This window comes from Brassica napus, chromosome C6, assembly GCF_020379485.1.
Source record: "Brassica napus cultivar Da-Ae chromosome C6, Da-Ae, whole genome shotgun sequence".
In the NCBI taxonomy this organism is placed as follows: Eukaryota; Viridiplantae; Streptophyta; class Magnoliopsida; order Brassicales; family Brassicaceae; genus Brassica; species Brassica napus.
Window position 1 is genome coordinate 23,278,225 of NC_063449.1, and position 21,381 is coordinate 23,299,605.

The 21,381-nt window shown below is 40.3% G+C and overlaps 1 protein-coding gene, 1 long non-coding RNA gene and 1 pseudogene across 7 annotated transcripts; 2 read left to right on the forward strand and 1 right to left on the reverse strand.

Moving 5' to 3' along the window:
- The first annotated feature begins 5,783 nt into the window (after positions 1-5,783).
- Positions 5,784-7,452, forward strand: LOC111207149. Its single transcript, XR_002659399.2, has 6 exons — positions 5,784-6,033; positions 6,126-6,190; positions 6,625-6,885; positions 6,960-7,061; positions 7,194-7,244; positions 7,391-7,452. It is a non-coding gene; the product is annotated as an uncharacterized LOC111207149 (long non-coding RNA).
- A 1,874-nt stretch (positions 7,453-9,326) lies between these two features.
- LOC111207264 lies at positions 9,327-16,549 on the reverse strand (annotated as a pseudogene).
- Positions 16,550-17,810: 1,261 nt separating this feature from the next.
- LOC106402565 (alpha-aminoadipic semialdehyde synthase) lies at positions 17,811-20,142 on the forward strand. Of its 6 annotated transcripts, none has more exons than XM_048761004.1 (6): positions 17,811-18,024; positions 18,174-18,545; positions 18,633-18,824; positions 19,026-19,091; positions 19,201-19,419; positions 19,905-20,142. In XM_048761004.1, the coding sequence occupies exons 3-6, from the start codon at positions 18,756-18,758 to the stop codon at positions 19,929-19,931; spliced, it is 381 nt and encodes a 126-aa protein (XP_048616961.1). In that variant the 5' UTR covers positions 17,811-18,024; positions 18,174-18,545; positions 18,633-18,755; the 3' UTR covers positions 19,932-20,142. The 6 variants fall into 6 exon arrangements, 5 of the variants coding, with proteins under 5 accessions (XP_048616961.1, XP_022560970.1, XP_048616965.1 ...); XM_022705249.2 differs by having other exon boundaries at positions 18,633-18,767; XM_048761008.1 differs by lacking the exon at positions 19,905-20,142 and adding an exon at positions 19,548-19,855.
- The last annotated feature ends 1,239 nt before the right edge of the window (positions 20,143-21,381 follow it).

Genomic DNA, 21,381 nt, shown 5'->3' on the forward strand with positions numbered 1-21,381 from the left:
CTACCACCAGCTCAATTACAGCAACAAAACCCTCACCATCAGCAACAGCTCCCACCATTCCCACCCCTACAACGACAACAGCAACAAAATCTACCTCCCAACCAACGACATCATCAACACCAGCACCAAATCCCTCGCCCACAACTGGTCGGTCACGCACGAGCTCATGACCTAGATGAAGACGAAGATGACGAGCATCGCCGCGTTTATTATGACGATCTACAGCGAAACGTCGTGAATAATCGTTGGGAACAAGGCTTTAAAGTGGACATCCCCGAATTCCATGGTGGCCTTAAAGGAGATGATCTCGTTGACTGGTTGATTTCAGTCGAGGAAATCCTCGAATTTAAACAGGTTCCAGCCACGCGACGAGTTTCACTTGTGGCAATGCGTTTTCGCGGACATGCAGCAACTTGGTGGAAACAACTCAAAACCACGCGGTCTCGCACCGGGAAAGCTCCGATCCAATCATGGGAGAAGTTAACTAAACATCTTCGTCAAACCTTTTTACCACATAACTATGAACGTACCAAGTACACAAGATTGCAAAATCTTCGTCAAGGTAATCGTACTGTGGACGAATATGCAGAGGAGTTTGCTTTACTGTTAACCCGTAACGAGATCAATGACAGCCAAGTACAGCTTGTCTCCCGCTTTATTGGAGGGTTACGCTCGCAACTTCAGACAGCAATGGCACAATTTGACCCTTCCACGGTCGGAGAGGCACATCGTCGCGCAGCATCTTTCGAGCAACAGTCGCGAACATCTAACTGGAATCAGTCCACTTCACGAACACGCACTCAAGACTCAGCGGGCAACAACACGCCGTCAACGGCCACAAAAGAAACTAGCGACGCGGCGGCTTCGTCAACTAAACCCGTTACACCAGAAGAACAACAATTACGCCGTTCAACGCGTCCTAATGCATTACGTTGTTACTCTTGTGGGGAACTGGGACATCGACAAACGGCCTGTCCACACGCCACACGCAGAGGGCTACTGCTCGATGAGACAATTGACGAGCAAGAAGTGTACGACTCACAGGACGAGGATGGCCTAGGCGATGACGATACAACGCACCCCACTACAGGAGATCACGGTAGGTTACTTGTTCTACGTCGGGCATGCTTCACACCTCAGCGGCCAGATGATCAATGGTTACGAACCAATATTTTTCGTTCCAGTTGTACAATCAAAGACCGCATCTGCAGTTTTGTCATCGATTCGGGCAGCTGTCGCAATGTTGTCTCCGAAGAAGCCATCACTAAACTCGGCATTACACGAGAGAAGCATCCGTCACCTTACAATCTTGGTTGGCTCAACGACACGGCGACCATTCGTATCACAGAACGTGAAATCGTACCGTTTTCCGTTGGATTACACTACAAAGACCGTATGTATTTTGACATCGCTCCGATCGATTTTTGTCATCTTCTTCTTGGACGTCCTTGGGAGTTTGATCGAAAGATTATTCACGATGGAGCTAAAAATACCTACAGCTTTCTCTGGAACGCTCAGAATATCATCCTCCTTCCATCCAAGGAAACAGCCGCGACACCACCGCCTCTCACGTCTCCACCGGCACCACCAACGGTGACACCTTCCCCACCAACACAACAATCTTCGTCACCTACTATATTACTCTGTTCGTATACAAAGTTCGTGACTGAACTCCGCTCGGAGGGTTTCGCTTTGGCTCTCCTTCCAACCAGCGAACAACGTCACCTTAATGCACCTCTCCCGCCGGCCCTAAGCAACGTTCTAACAGAGTTCGCTGATGTCTTTCCTGATGAACTCCAAGAAGGCCTTCCGCCACTTCGAGATATCCAACATCAAATTGATTTGGCTCCAGGTGCAACGTTGCCAAATCGACCACATTACCGTATGAGTCCGCTAGAACACGAGGAGCTTCGTCGGCAGGTCGAAGATCTTCTCCGCAAAGGCCACATCAAAGAAAGTCTAAGTCCATGTGCAGTCCCAGCTCTTTTGATACCAAAAAAAAGATGGTTCGTGGCGCATGTGCGTCGATAGCCGAGCAATCAATAAAATTACCGTTCGGTATCGATTTCCTATTCCGCGCTTGGATGATCTTTTGGATCAAATTGGTTCGGCCAAATTTTTCTCCAAGATTGACTTAAAGAGTGGCTATCATCAAATCCGTATACGCCCTGGAGATGAGTGGAAAACAGCTTTCAAAACGAGAGAAGGTCTTTTTGAATGGTTAGTAATGCCTTTCGGTCTCTCTAATGCACCAAGTACTTTTATGCGTATCATGAACCAAGCATTACGACCATTCATTGGACGTTTCGTCGTAGTATATTTCGATGATATACTTATCTTCAGCTCATCATTGACCGACCATACAGAACATCTCCGCAAAGTTTTGTGTGTGTTACGATCAGAGAAGTTGTTTGCCGCCAAGAAGAAGTGTGAGTTCGGTGTCTCCAAGGTCCTTTTTCTCGGATACGTGGTTTCTGATCAGGGTCTTGCCGTTGATCACTCTAAGGTCGAGGCGGTTCGTTCGTGGCCAATACCCAAGACAGTTTCTGATGTTAGAAGCTTCCATGGCCTCGCATCATTCTATCGGAGATTTGTGGACCACTTCAGCACAATAATGGCACCAATTACAAGCTGTATGAGAGAAGGCAAGTTCGAATGGACAGAGGACGCATCACAGGCTTTCCACTTGATCAAGGAGAAGCTCACTACGGCTCCAATTCTCGTCCTCCCGGACTTCTCTTTGCCTTTCGAATTGCACTGTGACGCATCTAAACTAGGCATTGGTGGCGTTTTAAGTCAACAAAAACGTCCTGTGGCCTTCTTTAGCGAGAAACTTGCAGGAGCACGGGGGCGATATAGTACATACGATGTTGAATTCTATGCTATCGTACAGGCTATCAAGCATTGGCGTCACTACCTAGTTCATCGAGAATTTATTCTTTATACTGACCATGATGCATTACGACACTTGGACAGTCAAGCTAAAGTCTCTTCCCGTCATGCTGCTTGGATTTCTTATTTACAACAATTTACTTTTGTTATTAAGCATCAATCCGGGAAGAGCAATCGTGTGGCTGATGCACTTAGCCGTCGCCATAGTTTGTTGACTACCATGCATTCCACCGTGTTGGGTTTTGCTTCCTTTGCCGATATGTATCCTACGGATCCTTTCTTTTCTCGCATTCTTGGCGAGGCAGAACAGGAGATGCGTAGCGACTATACTGTCCAGGATGGATATCTTTTTAAGGGCTTACGCCTTTGCGTTCCAGATTGCAGCCTCCGCCTGAAGATTATTAGCGAGCTCCATAATGAGGGACATGTGGGCAGAGATAGGACGCTACAGCTGGTTGTGGAGTCGTATTTTTGGCCTACCTTACGGCGCGACGTCGAGAGGTTCGTTGAACGTTGCCGTATATGTCAGGTCGCTAAGGGTAAAGCTTCCAACGCAGGGTTGTATCTGCCCCTTCCCATTCCGACTCAACCTTGGTCCGATGTTAGCATGGATTTCGTTTTAGGACTTCCGCGGACGCAGAGGGGCCATGATTCTATATTTGTCGTGGTTGACCGCTTTTCAAAGATGGTTCACTTTATCGCTTGTAAGAAGACAACTGATGCTGTGAGTGTTGCAAGCTTGTTCTTTCGAGAAATATATAGATTGCATGGTCTTCCCACCTCTATCGTTTCTGATCGAGACACACGGTTTCTCAGCCATTTTTGGAGGTCCTTGTGGAAATTATTAGGTACTTCTCTTGACATGAGTTCCGCTTATCATCCACAAACCGATGGTCAAACAGAGGTTGTTAACCGTTCCCTTGGGAATTTACTACGTTGCCTTGTGGGTGATAACATAAAGACATGGGACACTAAGCTTTGTCAGGCTGAATTTGCCCATAATCATGCTGCCAACCGCAGTACGGGTTTCTCTCCGTTTCATGTGGTCTTTGGCTTGGTTCCTCGTGGGCCTTTAGACCTCTCCACCACGCCCGATTTGACTCGCCATCATGGAGAGGCTGTTGATTTTATCACCGACCTTCAGGGTATCCACAAAGTCACTCAGTCTCGTTTAGAAACAACGACTTCGAAGTATAAAGCTGCAGCTGACACTAAAAGGCGGGAACTGATTTTTGAACCGGGTGACCTTGTTTGGGTTTATCTTACAAAAGAACGGCTTCCTCTTCGAGACTACAACAAATTGAAATCTAAGAAGTTGGGTCCGGTCGAGATTGTGGAGCGTATCAACCCAAATGTCTATCGCGTTAAGTTACCTTCTCACCTTCGTACGTCGGACGTCTTCAACATTAAGCACCTCTCACCTTTCAAAGGCGACAATGATCCTCCTTGATTCGTGGACGAATCCTTCTCAACCGGAGGGACCTGATGCAGCATAAACCGACGTCCTCTTCCTTTTCTGATTAGTATTCGTATTTTCCTTTTTCTTTTATTGGCTTTCTTTTATTTTTAGATCATACATATATCCTTTTTTCTTGTTCAAAAAGGAATATGTGATTCATATATAAATAGGCATCGCTAGCTTGTATGACGACACGATTGATTTTATAAGATATTAAGTTTCTTTAAGAGCTTTAAACAAGCACTGCGAAGAGTATTCGCGCCCACTAAGAGCTTTAACAAGCACTGCGAAGAGTATTCGCATCCCTTTCATTGTTATCGAAGTTACCTTCGTTAACAAGTTACCGAAGTCGAGATCAAACCCTAGATCTTCGACTTATACGGCTTCCGCCCTCTATCAAGGGTTCTGAATACATGGGTGATCATGAAGTGGTTATGATCTGTTGTGAAGTTAAAAAGGGAGAAATGGTTGTCAAATGCAAGACGAGCTATGGGAAAAAGTGTTGTAATAGAGGATACATCTACGTGTCTATTGAAGTATTGCTGATATTAGCTGGAGCTCTTAGGAAACAAGGAGCTAAGCTGGGTGATATCTGTCACATTAGACCTCAATATCTGTTGAGTGATTTTTACTCAGTTGAGATGGAGATAAGTTCAGATGAAAACCGAGCAAAAAACTGTCAGTTTTTGGTCGAAGATGATATGGAAGATCAACTTTCTCCAGATCAAAACACAGCTGAAAAGAAAAAATCAGCCAAAAGGAAAAAATCAGCTTCACCAGTTATTTGGGTTTGACTCCATTATTCACTAAGCTGTCTTAGATATGATTGCACTGGTATAGTTTAGAAAATTTATTTACTACCTTTGCTTCTGCGTTGACAGAGCTCAGGGAAGTCTTCAGCCCTGGAGAGCATCGTAGGAAAGGACTTTTTACCCCGTGGATCTGGTAATCACACTTCTTGCCTAGTTTTTATATTTGAAATCGATTCACCTTCTCCTATATTCCCATATTTTTTTGCTTACCTTAATGACCTCTGTAGCTGCTGTGAGGAAGGAGATTCAAGATGAGACTGACAGGGAGACTGGACGCAGCAAGGCCATTTCTAGTGTTCCCATTCACCGTAGCATATACTCTCCCGATGGTTGGGATACCACTTTCTAATTTTTATCTTGGAATGGGGATCATTTCTTTTTACTTTCAATACTCTTTGTTATGTATGCAGCTGACAACTTGACACTGATTGATCTTCCAGAGCTTACAAAAGTTGCTGTTAGTAAGTCACATTTACTGGAACAACAGAGGATGGAGTTTATTTTGTCTAGCGATGCAGCATAGAACAATCTATGCTTTGGTCTTTACCATTGATAGTTTAGCAATGACACGACAAACTTCTTTTGGTCGATATGTTGATGTTGATGCAGAGGGACAATCTGAAAGTATAGTGAAGGGCATTGAAAACGTGGTCCGGTCCTACACTGAAAAGGTAATAAGAAACCATTTAAGATTGAATTGACAGCAGCTTATCGCCAGTTTTAAGTTGGGGTTGTTTGGTAATGCTTTAACTATGCTCCCTACCTAACCTTCTTTATAGCCTAACCGCATCATTTTGGCAATTTCCCCTGCAAACCAAGATCGTGCTGCCTCAGATGCGATTATAATTTCCCGTGAAGTTGATCCATCTGGTAACCATTTTGAAAACCATTCATTTGTCACCACAGATATCCTAGGCTTTATGCTGTCACCTTATGTTTCTTACTCTTTGTAATCTTTACAGGGGAGATAACGTTTGGTGTCTTGAAAAATATTGATCTTATGGACAAGGGGACCGATGCAGTGGACGTAAGTCGCTTTACCAAATAATTAAATAAAAACCTGTCGTATAGTGTTTTCTAAATAGACTTAATGATGTGATGTTTAAAGAGCATACTACATATGTTTCCCCATTGACGTTATTGGGGTCAGTCACCGCTACTTACCAAATGATGGCGCTTTTTTGTTGTTAGTGCTCAGATTATGGAAGGGAGATCTTTTAAACTCAAAGATCGAGTTTGATTTTGTAACAAGATGTTACTTCCGTTTTCTGTTTCCGTTATAATGTTACATCGGGTTCAATAACTTGTGTTTGACTTCGATAATGATGTTACTAATGTGTCTTAAATCATTGAGGTTTTAGTCCTGTAGCTACTGTTGTTGTGTAGAGAAGGGGTTTTCATATGATTGCACTAGTATGGTTTTAGAAATTGTATTTACTATCTTTTGTGCTGCGTTGACAGAGGTTAGGGAAGTCTTCAGTCCTGGAAAGCATAGTAGGAAAGGACTCTTTACCACGTGGATCTGGTAACCACACTTTTTGCCTCGTTTTAAATTTGAAATCGCTTGTTCCCTTGTGTGTAATGAAAAATGAATTTGGGAGAAACTGTTTGTAGGTATAGTTACTAGAAGGCCCCTTGTCTTAAAGTTGCAAACGATTGATGATGGAACTCGGGAGTATGCTGAGTTTCTTCACCTCCCAAGGAAAAGGTTCACCGATTTTGGTGGGTGCAATGGTCTCATTTATACTTTGAGCTTCACCTTCTCCTATTCTTGCTTACCTTAATGACCTCTATAGCTGCCGTGAGGAAGGAGATTCAAGATGAGATTGACAGGGAGACCGGACGCAGCAAGGCCATTTCTAGTGTTCCCATTCACCTTAGCATATATTCTCCCGATGGTTAGGATACCACTTTCTAATTTTTATCTTGGAATGAGGATCATTTTTCTGGATACCACTTTCTAATTTTTATCTTGGAATGAGGATCATTTTTCTAACTTTCAATTTCAATACTCTTTGTTATGTGTGCAGTTGTCAACTTGAGACTGATTGATCTTCCAGAGCTTACAAAAGTTTCTGTTGGTAAGTCACTTTTACTGGAACAACAGAGGAATGAGTTTATTTTGTCTAGCGATGCAGCATAGAACAATCTATACTTTATTCTTTACCATTGATAGTTTAGCAATGACACGACAAACTTATTTTGGTTGATGTTCATGTTGATGCAGATGGACAATCTGAAAGTATAGTGAAGGGAATTGAAAACGTGGTCCGGTCCTACATTGAAAAGGTAAGAAACCATTTAAGATTGAATTGACAGCAGCTTATTGCCATTTTTAAGTTGGGGTTGTTGGGTAATGCTTTAACTATTCTTTATAGCCTAACGACATCATTTTGGCAATTTCACCTGTGAAAAAAGATCTTGCTTCCTCAGATGCAATTAAAATTTCCCGTGAAGTTGATCCATCTGGTAACCATTTTTAAAGCCATTCATTTGCCACCAAAGATACCCGACTCTTTATGATGTCACCTTATGTTTCTTATACTCTTTGTGACCTTTTTACAGGGGAGAGAACATTTGGTGTCTTGACAAAGATTGATCTTGTGGACTACGGGACCAATGCAGTGGAAGTAAGTCTCCTTACCAAATAGTTAAATCGAACCTGTCGTATAATATTTTCTAAATAGACTCAGGGTTTGATCGGTAGTTGCTGTAGGTGATATCTACAGCCATATTTATTTCTATATCACCAAATTCAGAGCAATCAAGCTTTAAATTTTTTTTTGAAACCACAGTTCTTGAAATATCCTACAGCTGTACAAGTGCTCTGCAGAGCCAAATATCCAAATCATTTTTTTAGTGCTTTCCATAAAATTCTACAGCAATAAAATTTAAAACCACAACAAAAAATCTACAGATTTTTTTCTACGGCAAAAATTTTAAAGGTACAGCCATTACCAATCGGACCCTTAATGATATGATATTTAAGGAGCTACATCATGCTAATTTTTGTAGTGACATACTGATACTACATATTTTCCTCATTGACATATTGTGTTCAGTCATTGCTACTTACCAAATGATGTTTTTTTTTTCTGTTGCTCAGATTCTGGAAGAGAGATCTTTTAAACTCAAAGATCCAGTTTGATTTTGTAACAAGATGCTACATCTGTTACTATGATTTTCTGTTTCCGTTGATGATACATCCAGTTCAATAACTTGGTTTATCCAGCCAGTAAACCTATCGAGTGTGATCGTTGCTGATCCACCTTATGTAGTACGTGATTCCCTTAATGGGGAAAATATTATATTTTGCAAGTGATTGTTACACTATATTCATCCCTCTTTGGTTTGATCGTTACAAAGCTCATGTTGAACATATAGTTTCTCATCATATTAAAGTTCAGGATCAATATGTTCTACTTAACTAAAGGGACTTCCTAACTAAAGAGGTGAATAACAATATGTTTGTAATAAAAAGAATAAACCACAGGGATTAGGGGTGTTTGGCAACTTATCCAAGCTTAACTTTCTAGCACCAAGTTGATGCAAACGCTGCGAACACACGAGCTTTACACAATTGATTTATTTATTTCTGTATATATATCTATTTAAATTTACTAAAAAACTAGATGATAATCCACGTCCTCCACGGAATAATTTTTAAAAATATATTATATTTAAATATTATAAACAATATACATTTTATCAATAAACCTTTTTACATTTGATTAGAGTTGGTCATTCGAGTACCATTTGGTTTGGTTTGGTTCGGTTCGGATCGTTGCAGATTTGATTCGGTATGCAATAATTTTTAGACTATTTGCACTCTCTACCAAAACTTTTTAATGTATTTAGCTATATACTCAAAACTACTATGTTACACTGTTTGGTAAATGTGTTTTGAGTCTGCTACCCCTAACGCTATTATGCTTCAAAAACATGAGTAATCTTTTGAAGATTTTTATAAATTTACCAAGATTTTAGTTTCACAACAAATTTTAAACGAAATCTTTTTATCGCATGTCAAAGATATTTAATAATTTTTGGATTATAACTCATCCTCTTTCTTCTACTGAACTTTTTTAATTTTCATATTTCTCATATTTCTGCAGATCCAAACTCTCTCTTCCTTACACATGAAGCTCGATACTTTGTAATTGTTGTGCCATGCCATACTACTGATTTTCATGTCCGAGGAGGATTGTTAGTTGATTTAAGGTTTCCATGGACTAATGCTGACGATGTTTGGTGAATGTAATACAAGCCTTGAGCAACATCTTCTGCAATCTTTAAACATGATGTCCAATGTAATGGCTTTGCTCTTGAGGATCTTGAACCTGTGAAATATTGGAATTAGTTAGTCACATTTGGTGTTGGGTCCAATACAGGAGCAAGAAGCAACAACAGAAACAAACATTCTTAGTGTAATTCGTAAGGTTCATCACACAAGTGCATGTAAAAATAATAAAATATGTTTAATATGTGTCCGGCATATAAGCACTAACGCAAGGTGTAGAGACAGAGTGATGGCAAAAAGATGAGATTTCACGTGAAAAAACAGCACAGAGTTCTACCAGGGTTCTGTCTTCTTCCACTAATGCTAAGTAATTTCAACGGAGACTTCAGAAAAAAAAGAAAAAAAAGAGCAAACGAACAAAACCTTTTTATAAAAATATAATATTATTACAAAAAGTAAGGGCAACCACAATGGTGGGATTGTGTTTCAAAGTCCCTTAGCACTTTTAATTAAACTTTTATCTTAAAGGACCTAAGCGAAGGGACTAAGTGAATTATTAGTGGGACTTTGATTGTCCCTTAGTTTATTATTTAATTAATTTTTTTATTTGAATAAGTGATAACATATGTAAAAAAGTTTTAAATAAAACTTATATGATAGAAGTTTAACATTAAAATTAAAATATTAAGAAAATTACAAAAAAAAAATTAAAAAATACAAAATCATAATTTAAAAATACAAACAAACATTTATTCCAATACAAATAGAAACTTATAAACTATATGTTATTTGGAAGATGCCCAAATTTATTCCATATATTTTCAATCAAATCATTTTTTAAACGTTGATGGGTTTTTAGATTCCGAAGGTTCGTCCGACGTTCAAGTGGAGTGCCGAGAGGTGACGGATTATTGATGGTAAAGGTATCCGCCTCTTCTCTTTCTCGAAATTCAGCAATGTTGTACTGAGTTCTTGACGATCGTTCATCCTTGACAATCATATTATGAAGTATGACACAAGCTCTCATAATATTACCTATTTTTCGTTTATCCCATATGTTAGATGGATTTCTAACAATGGCAAACCTAGCTTGTAGGACTCCGAAGGCACGCTCGACATCTTTTCGCACACCTTCTTGGGTTTGAGCAAATACATAATGCTTCTGAGTTTGTGGTAGTCGGATAGATTGAATAAAAGTAGCCTATTTCGGATAATTACCATCCGTGAGATAATAAGCCAAATTGTACAGATGATTGTTAACATAGAAGTTAACTTGTGGTGCTATTCCGTTAATAACGTCTATCAAAAACAGGTGATCGATCGAAAATATTAAGATCGTTCATAGTACCTGGAGCTCCAAAAAAGGAGTGCCATATCCAGAGGTCATATGATGCCACCGCCTCTAAGACAATCGTTGGTTTTCCGGTTCCTCGTGAATACATTCCTTTCCAAGCAGTGGGGCAATTCTTCCACTCCAAATGCATACAGTCGATGCTTCCAATCATCCTTGGGAACCCACGTTGCTCACCAAAGTATAGTAGTCTCTGCAGATCTTCCGATGTGGGACGTCTTAGGTATTCATCGCCAAACAAGCGGATTATTCCGGCGACAAAATTGTGCAAACATCCTCGAGCAGTTGTTTCACCCATTTGGACATATTCGTCCACTGCATCAGCTCCAACACCATAAGCCAATTGACGAATTGTTGCGGTACATTTTTGGAGTGCAGTAAGACTAGACCGCCCGGTTGCATCTACTCTTTCTTGAAAATACCGTACTTCTGTGGAGAGACGATGCACAATACGCATGAATAATGTCCGGTTCATTCGAAACCGTCGCCGGAAGACATTGTGCGGGTAGGTTGGAGTATCGCTAAAATAATCATTCCATAGCAAATCTTGACCTTCCTCCCGATGTCTGTCGATAAAATTACGTGGTACACGCTCATTTTCTCCTAGAAATTTGTCAATGTCTTCAAATAAGTCTTCGAATATATCTTCATTATCAGGTTGGTGATCATCTTGGTAGTAATGAAAATGAGAGGAAGAAGCCATTGATAAATTTTTGCAGGAGAGAAAATGCTATGGAAATTAAAGAGAAGAGAATGCTTTGCATTTTTTCTAATCAAAAGAAGTCTCTTATTTATAGATCTTGGTAGTTAGGAAGTATGCATGTGATTTTTAGGTATGATTTTTAGGTAGATAGAAAAATACATGTGAAATTTAGTTAGATAGCAAACATACATGTAATAGTCACCCATTACATCTGAGGGGCTAAGAAAAAACAACACCATCCCCTGCCTAAACCCACACTACGACCATCCCTGCCTAAACCATTACACATACATAATCCCCAAGCCTATTAAAATTAGTACAACGACCATAGCACCCACAACATACTCAAACCCATCACTACAAACGGATTTCTCCTTAGCATTATCACACATAATCTTCTCTACACGTAGCAGCCTCTGCTCATTTTCATAGTCACTCAAAAGGCACATGTTATCTACCTTTTCCTCCAGCTGGAGGACATGTCTATCTCTGGCTCTCATCTCCTCCATCACCGCCACGTCCCACCATTTCCAAACATGGCACTCTCCGTCGTCTTTATTCGCGCAAGTGTATACTAAGCGACCTGTATCACACACGGAAGATAACTTATCATTTCGGACATAACTGATGACTAGCTACATTGTGAAATTGCTGTTGTCTTACCTTGACCATTAATACTTCTAGACGGTACAAGCTGTGGCGGAGAACCACAGTAGCAAACCTGCGGGAACCCGAACTCCACCTCCGGTTGTGGAGGGTATATGACGGATGAACGACGTTCTAAGCCTAGCTCAGCTTGATCACGTCATATTAGATCCTCCGTCTCGGAGTATTCACTGTCTGAATTGTTTCCAAACATATCCTCCGACTGTGATGGTTGGCTATAGCTGTAGCGCCCCATTTTCTAGTATACCTGCAAAAAATTAGCAAGTAGTACATTAATATTAAATTGTCTCTGTTTTAAACTACATTAATATCAATCATACATAGAGAATAGATACGTGGGTTTAAGCTGAGCAAACTACATTAATATTAATCATAAAAAGCAGATAGAGGAACTTAACACCGAACAACATAGAGAGGAATGAAACATTGAGCACAAAGCAAAGGATCCATACATTAATCATACATAGAGAATAAAAAGGTTTAAAGGCTAAGCCGCTAATGTTTAGAAGCTTTAATTGGTTAGAAACACTCCGCTAAGAGCTTATTCTTCACAGCTTCTTCCGCCTCACTCAATGGTTCAGTCTTGGTAAGGAGAGTGTCAAGTATAGCTAACTTCGATAGTCTCTCCTTCCTCTCCAAGTCCTCCTTCTTCATTTCCCAGTCCTCCTTCTTCATTTCCCAAACACGCTCGCATAGTCAGACACAGACTTTCCTTTACCACCATTTCTTCTAGCCTTAGCAGCCTTGATTCCTTCTGGCCTCCGCTCAACATCAACGACACCGTCGGTGGTTGAAGGTTGGGTCGTTGTCTCAACATTCTTCCTCTTCTCACCGCCACCAGCTTTAGGTGCGTTAAGGGAAAGCCACTTCTGTTCAAATCTCAATGTACACCACGCATGTTCAAGAGTAAACTTCTTAGCTTGATCAGCAAAGAAGATCTCATGCGCCTTCTTTCGAAGATCAGTGTCACTCTCACCACTTCTAAGCTGTCTCTCTGCTGCGGAGTATGCGGCACAAAACTTGTTAACGTCATCGTTTATTCTATGCCACCTTTTCTTGCATTGCCCGGGTTCTCTCTCACCATCCTCTAATCCATGAGGACTTGAGGAATAAAGATGAGCAACCTTATCCCAGAAGGTCCCCGACTTCTGCTCATTTGCTACAATGGAATCTTTAGAAGTGTTGAGCCACGCACTGATCAACACCTCGTCATCAGCCGGGTCCCATTTGCGTCTAACACCACGGGCCACTGGTGGTACTTGAGATGGTTGTGAACTGAATGACGGGATAGGTTGAGAATCACCAAAGTTAATACCACCATGAAAACTTTCATGAGGAAAGTTTTCATGGTAAACGCTCCCTTGTTGACTGTGAAGCAGTCCTAATAAACTAGAGCTCTGACTATGAATATTATTTGGATCCATAGCAGTAAGAAAAGAGAAGAGATATATTCGAGAAAGAGAAGAGATATATTAGAGAAAAGAGAAGAGATATATTAGAAAAAAGCGAGTGAGATGAAAGAAGTGAGAAGAGAAAATTTATTTTATAGGAGGAAGTGAAGACTACAAAGTACAAACGCTAATAAATGGCTAACTCCGAACAAGAAGTGTCTAATCCTAACTACATCATTAATATAATGAGATTTGGTTTCAAACAAACTAGACTATTTGTAACTAAGCAGTAATTCCTAACAACATCATCAATAATAATCCTAGTCTATTACGAACAACTTGTGTCTTTCAAATACACGCAAGTGTCTTTAACAATAGCAAAGAAGCTAAGATTCACAAAACTAAGACTCAAAGAATTACAAACTCAGGCAAGGCAGATAGATGATAGCAGAAACATAACTATGGCAAGGCAAAAAGAATTACAAAGCAAGATTCAGACGATAGCAGAAAGATAACTGAACTACATCACAAAACAAAACGAGCAGGATCTAATCTGAGTACCACAAGAGACACAAACTATTTCGTTAAACATTAAACTTTATTCTATTCCAAACCATGTAAATCAATAAACTTTATTCTATTCCAAACCCTAGAATCTATCCATTTCATCTAGGAGTTGAAGACCGTACCTTGCCAAGATTGGGACGATTCGCCGAGGATTTGGAGAGGAAAGAAGCTTGCGTACAGGATCGGAATCAAACGGAAGTGGATTGAGATTTCGAAGCTGCGACCTCTCGATTGGAAGCTGCGACCTTTCGATTTGCAAAGACACGCCGATGGAGACTCCAGTGGAAGAGAGAAGACGCAGGTGGAGTGAGGAGATCAGGTCGTCGCTTTCGTTTGGAAAAGATCGATCTTCAATTCGATGCTTCAGTTCGTCGCCATCGAGCTCTCCTTTTTCGATTTTCGATTTCAATTTCCCGAATGCGAATGAGCCGAAACCACCGTCCCTTCTTCGTTTCCATCGCCCAATAATGTGATGCCACGTCTCCTTCGGGAGGAGCCCGATTGTACCTTACTTACGGTCCGTCCCACCCATTTTAATTTCATTTTGAATTATTTTCGACCCAATAAAGAAGAAGGGACGGGCCAAGGCACGCCCGATGCAGATGGCCTAAGACCCGCGATTGTCGCTGTGCTTCATCAAGTTCTCACTACTATAAACTGTGCACAAAACCCGCCACACAGAAAAGACTCCTGCAGTGCTTTAGGGTTTAAGTTTTAAAATAAAGTATAGTTAATTATAGTCAAAACAACTTACGATATGCCACGTCATCATGATTAAGACCCTAAACTAATGATTTTAATTAAATTAAAGCAAATAAATCCTCAACTCGGTGGTGACTCGCTGAGTTTAAAACTAAAACCCTAAAGACACCAGTTTTGAAGAAGATGAACGTACCGTGAATGAGATTGAAGAGGCTGCCATTGGGTTGGTAATCGTAGATGATGAGTCTCTCTCCGTTTGACTGAAAGTAAGCCCTAATCGGAACAAGATTCTGGTGCCTGAGTCCACCAACAATCTCCATGTGATTCTCGAACGCCTCTTCGCTCGTCACCGCCGTTTTAACCGCGTCTAGTCTCTTCACCGTCACGATGAGCTGGTTATCAAACACCGCCTTGTACGTAATCCCTACCGATCCTCTCCCCAAAAGCTCCGCCGAAGCTCGCATCAGCTGCTCCAGAGTGTACATCCCTTGACTCGACTCCCCTCCTTCCCCGCCGCCGCCGCCGCCGCAGAAGTTCAGATTCCCGCTGTTTGGGACTCGGCTTTGCGGCTCGAAACTGAAGCTTCTCCACGGAGCTTGAGTTTGAGTTCGGATTCAAAACTGGAACGGCTCTTGTGCTTAGAGCTTGATTCTGGTGCTGTTGAGAGGAGGATGACGCGTCTCCTTTTTGACTCGGTTCGTAAATCTCGTTATCGTTCTGTTTCTTTATCAAGAGAGAGAGAAGACTACGAGGCAGAGATCGAGGACGATAAGCGACGCGAGACCGACGGTGAAGCCTAGAACCAACCCATTCTCTTTACCTTTCTTCTTTGAAACAACCGGAGAGATAACCACCGCTCCTCCGTTCTGCGCCTGCGCGCTTTGCCCCAACGGAGCCTGCGAGGAAGAAGAAGACGACGTCGTTTTGTTACTCGACCCGAAGAAGGGCGAGCGTGAAGAAGCGCAAGCGCGGTTGATGACCTCCCCGCATAGCCCCGGGTTGGACCGAAACGACGACGCTTCGAATCGAGACAGAGTCGGTGTAGCGGGGATGACTCCCGTTAAGTTGTTAAAGGAGACGTTGAAGGAAGTCAGGAACGACTGGTTAAGCGACGGGAGCGTGCCGTTAAAGCGGTTAAACTCGAGATTTAATGAAGTTAACCGGTCGAGAGCGGTTATCCCAGACGGAATCTGACCGGTGAAGTTGTTGTGGGAGAGAGAGAGAATCATTAACCGGTGAAGGGAGAGAATCGAAGGAGGGAACGCTCCGTTGAACTCGTTCCGGCTGAGGAAGAGAGACTTCAGGTTAACGAGGGGGGAGAGATCAGGAACCGGGCCAAAGAGGGAGTTGTTCTCGAGACTCAGAACTCGGAGCTGGTCGAGACGGCTGAGAGTCGCGGAGGAGAAGTAGCCACGGAGTCCGACGCCGGAGACAATCTGCAGCGCGTTCGAAGGAGAGGAAAGCAAGATACATTCAAGAGCTTGAGCGTAGAGTTCAATCTCTTCAAACTGAAGCCACCACTCTCTCTGCTCAGCTCACTCTCTTCCAGGTTTGCTCTGTTTCAATTCAACAGAGTATAAAGTAACGGTCTTTGCTCTGTTTTGAACGGTGAGTTTAGGAGTTTTTTAATTCAATGTTTGTTTTGATTGATCAGAGAGATACAAATGGACTAGCTAACGAGAACACAGAGCTGAAAATGAGATTACAAGCAATGGAGCAACAAGCTCACCTTCGTAATGGTAATAGCAAAAGTCTCTATTTTTCATTCTTTCATATGATGCATTTGTAAAATGTAAACAAAAGGTTTTCTTTTTTTTTTGTTGAATTAATTTAACATTCAATTCAAAAAAATTGTATTCATTTTGGTGTCTGTGATCTTTAGTCTCTTGCTTTTGGTTTTTGTTAGCTTTAAACGAAGCATTGAGGAAAAAAGTGGAGAGGATGAAGATGGAAACTGGAGAGATATCTGGAAAATCAGATTCTTTCGATATGGGGATGCAGCAGGTTCAGTATTCTCCTTCCACGTTCATGGGATTCCACCGTATCATCATGGCTCAATCAACAACGGCCAAGATATGCAGCAGATGCGAGGATTCAATCAAATGTCAAATTCTCAGAGCGTATCCGAGTTTCTGCAGAACGGGAGATTGCAAGGGCTAGAGATAAGTAGCAATAATAGCTCAAGCTTGGTTAAATCTGAAGGACCTTCGCTCTCTGGTAGTGAGAGTAGCTCTGCTTATTGACAAAAGACCTTGGTAATGGGAGTTTCATCGATTTGCTACTCCCATTGTTTGTTTGTTTGTTCATCAAGGAACATGGAGATTCTTAATAAAAATTCGTTTTCCCCTTTGGAAACAATGGTTAGTTGCTACGTTCTTTTATTTTTATTCAAGCCGTTTCACATTTTTAAGTGAAAATCGAAGGGAAAAAAAAAAAAAAGAAAGAGCTCAGGATGGTGGAAATGTCATCTTGAAATCAGATAAGACCGAAGGTTGACCTTCGGTTAAACCATATTTCTTCACAGCTCAAATGCACCAGCCCCGGGTCTGTACCGTGGCAGGGTACTATTCCACCACTAGACCATTGGTGCTTCGTTGTTTAACATTCTCTGTACTTTTTCAAACGAATACTGAAACTTGTTTCCCTCTCAGTTCTAGAAGAAATGAGTAGCTTATATATACAAATCAAGGAGCCAGAAAATCAAATACATGTGTCCAGTCACCAGTGTGTATGAACATAGCCACAACTATGGAATACAGTTCAATCCAAAAGTACTAATAAAATTGGATTAATACAAGCCTTGAGCAACATCTTCTGCAATCTTTAAACATGATTTTCAGGATTGTGACACAGGATTCTAGGTCACAAAGTCGAGTCTTGAGGGTGTGACACGACACGTGTCCACTTTAATAAAACGCTGCGGTTCATTTAAGTTAGAATGCAATTTGTGCGGGCTTCGCTACTTCGTGGTTTATTGGGCTACCAAAAAATAATAGAAAACCTAGCCCAATTGTCGAGCTCTCTTTCTCCAATAATGACCGCTTACAGATTCATATGTTCGTCTTCTTCTTCTTTCTGTAATCAGAGCAACCGACGGTATAGATTCTGGATGCAACCGTTACGGAATGCATTGATGCGATGCCATTGACGACTCTTAACTCCTTAGCCCCACTCCATCCACGATAAATCATTCATTGCATCTTAACTCTCATCAAAGCGGTGGAACTTGATCAATAAAAAGGTAAACTTTCTTCGCATAAACTTCATTTCACAAACCCTAAAACACTAGAAATTTTTGAAAAACTTCTTTCTCTCCATCATCAATAACTTTTACTCTTCACCGCAACAAAACTGGCGAACCCTAACCTCCCCAATCGAAACTCTCATCAGACAATCGATCTCTGGTTCTATCTCAGACCATCGTTTGCGGAGGACTATAATGACTGGACTCTTGCTGTCATGTCTCGATTGCATAGAGTTTGAGATATGCGGAGCTTAGACGTGGCCGTGTTACTGAACAAAGGAAGAGTAACGCAACGGGAGTCCAGCAGACTAAAAAAAGCACTCTTGGAGAGGCGGAGGCCGCGAACAATATTAGCTGCGAGAATTTTGAAATATCAAAAAGTAAACCTTCAAGAGAATCAGTTAGAAAGGTAGTTTGTGAAGAAGAGAAGGAAGTTATGTTGCTTGGTAATGATAGTTGTGGCTCTTACAAGGCGGTTGCACATGAAAAAGACGGAGATAATGCTCTTTTCCCTGAAAGTATAAATCTTTCACTATGATTATGATGTTAAATATGATCATTTATGCATAGTTTTGGTTTAATATTTTTGGTTTGTGCTCATTAAGGTGATGACAACAGTTCAATATGGTACGGGAACGAGCTACTATGGGCACCTTCGTCGCCACAAAAAGTGAAGCTTGGTATTGTTCTCTTCAAAGGTCAAGTACCTGGTGGGCGCACTGTCATACATGGACCATTCGGTGTGTCAAAACCTTATACTACACCAACTACTCGCTCCATATCTCTCTGTCTTAAGAGTTAGGACTCGAGAGTCATCTCCTAAAAGATTCTTAAGAGCGGAGTAGCAGATTACTCATATTTTGCTCTTTTTAGAAGTTTAAATTTGATGTTAAGATTCGAGCATCAGTGTCTTAAGTAATCAAATTTGATGTCTCTCCCTAACTTCAAACTTTACTATTCCCATCTCTCAAATCTTATTTTCTCAGTGTTGCGTGCAGGTTGATGTTGTCCTAAGATTATCATCTCTAAGTTTTCATGATGATGTATCAAAGACAATCATTGAGGTACGGTACTATTCTCAAAACACTAGACTTTGATTCCCTTTGAATAACACATTCTTTATGTAGTTCTCTGATTCTAAGTACCTCTGATTCCACTTTGTGATTCACTCAGCTGAAGAAGCATCTCATCACGGCTAGCTATGTTGATGATGAAACATCCATGTTACATGAGATGGCTAAGAATGCTTCGATTACGGTTCTTAGTGAAACAACATCTCACAACTTGGCCTTTAGTATGAATCTCAGCCCTCTTAATAGTGTGCGTCAGAGGAAAAATGTGCTTAACCCTAAGCCGCTTATCCGGAAACTCTGTAAAGAAGTTGCGCACAGTGTGAGATTTCAGTAGCCATAAAATTTTTAAGATAGATCTTAATAAAAATATTTTTTCTACAATCGAAAGGCTATATCTCTTTGATATACTACATATGTACATCTCTTTAAAGTTTGGGGCCATTACAGATGCTTTGGGCTGTGATCTGAAACCAACCGCAGAATCTTGTGGTGAAAGATAAGATAAAGAGCTTCTTAAGATCTCGCTGATCTTGGTCTTGGTCGTACTTTCACTGTATAAGCATGAGATCGTTACTCTTTGGTAAAGAGCTCCTGGAGTTCTTCTTGGTTCGACCCATTATTCAACTGCCGTTGACATTTGGTCTTTTGGTTGCATCTTTGGTTAATAGTAGTCTCAAATGGTGTTTTGAGTGTATCTATCATAGGGCTGTGATTTTGGTTGCATCTTTGGTTAAATAGTACTCTTTTGTTAAATCTTTTCTCCTCTTTCATCTGATGGCATTTACATGTTTGAATAAAATGCAGAAAATGCTCAAGTACAATCCTGCTTAGAGGATTGCAGGAAAAAAAGCACTTGAGATTACTTGATTTTTGTAATCATACAAAACTTGCTGCTCAACCTGACTGGTAGCATATAAAGGACTTGCTTAGATGTAAGAGTTTATTTCAAGTGAAATAAAGGGTCTGTCATAGAATTTATCAAACCTAAATGTTACGTACAATGGAACTAGACTAAACTTTAGTGCATTTAGCTTCAAAAATCTTCCTTGGATAATTGAGAAGGTGACCTTATAACGATGAAAACGATCAACGAGGCTCATATCAGCAAGGGGCAAGTGAAGTCTTTCGCTTCTTCCTGTGGTAGCCTTCCTTTCTGCTGAAAATAATCCATTAGCAGATTCAATGACTTCAATCGGATATACTTAAATCATGCAATAATGTGATCAGGAACATGCATTCACCTTCCTCTTTTTTTAATAATTTTGATGTATCTTTGTTGTGGGAATTATAATATGTTATAATATTTTACAATGACTCTAAATAGAAAAAAATTACAATTACAACAAAAGAAAAATTTAGGGAAAACAGTAAACATATAAAGTTAACTTAAGAAAAAGGAACCACATAGAGAATATACATTTAAAATATACAAAAAGTAACTATTAAATAAATAAAATAAAATTGTAACAAATTTTAAAGTCATTCAGTAATAAAATATAGTGAATTGTTACTATTAGAAGTCAGTGTATAATTCATACTCCGAAATTAATCAATAACACTTATGTTAAAAATTATAATTAGTTATTCATATAACATGGTTTATTTGGTGTCCAAATGTAATAACTTTACAAATTCTAGGTTATTATATGCTACCTACCTAACTTAAAGTAAAATTTTATTATAATAAATGACTATTTTTTTTTGCATCATCTAAACATGTACCAAAAATCAGTTAATTTAAAATAAACATATAAGAGATAAAATAATCTATGTTTTCGGTGTGAAACTCAGACGTCCAATTTTTTTTTTTTTTTAAGATTCTAATTACTATCAAAGTCAAAGTAGAATAAACATTAAAAATAAATTAAAACAGTTACACTTTCATAAAATTAATTGATACGTTTGTTGTGCTTGGGAGGTTTATGTCAGAAAACAGATTAAGAAAATTAAGTTTATGATTAAGACGAAATATGATCTTCCAAAATTCAACATTTGAACGCCTTTAATAGTAAATCCTTTAGCAAAAAAAAAAACATTCGAACACCTTTAATAAATGCCCCTGTTCGGAATTACGCTAGGCGTGAGTCGGGCGGTTGATGTGGGCCTAGCGAGTTGGTAGAAAATCGGGGATTACTCGGGGATTAATCGGGGTCTAGTTTTTAATGTTTTTTCAAAATTTCGGATAATATATGTAATATTAGAGTTTGTTTTGAAGAGATACCACTAAATTCCAATGGTCTAGCGGTAGGAGTTGTTTGTTTAATGGCTCATTTCCCGGGTT

Bases quoted from the DNA above. Each gene is read 5' to 3' on its own strand.
- LOC106402565 (XM_048761004.1), top strand. From the start codon at position 18,756: ATGGACCATTCGGTGTGTCAAAACCTTATACTACACCAACTACTCGCT. The intron at 18,825-19,025 runs GTTAGGACTCGA...TGTTGCGTGCAG, and splicing joins CATATCTCTCTGTCTTAAGA to GTTGATGTTGTCCTAAGATT. The intron at 19,092-19,200 runs GTACGGTACTAT...TGATTCACTCAG, and splicing joins TATCAAAGACAATCATTGAG to CTGAAGAAGCATCTCATCAC.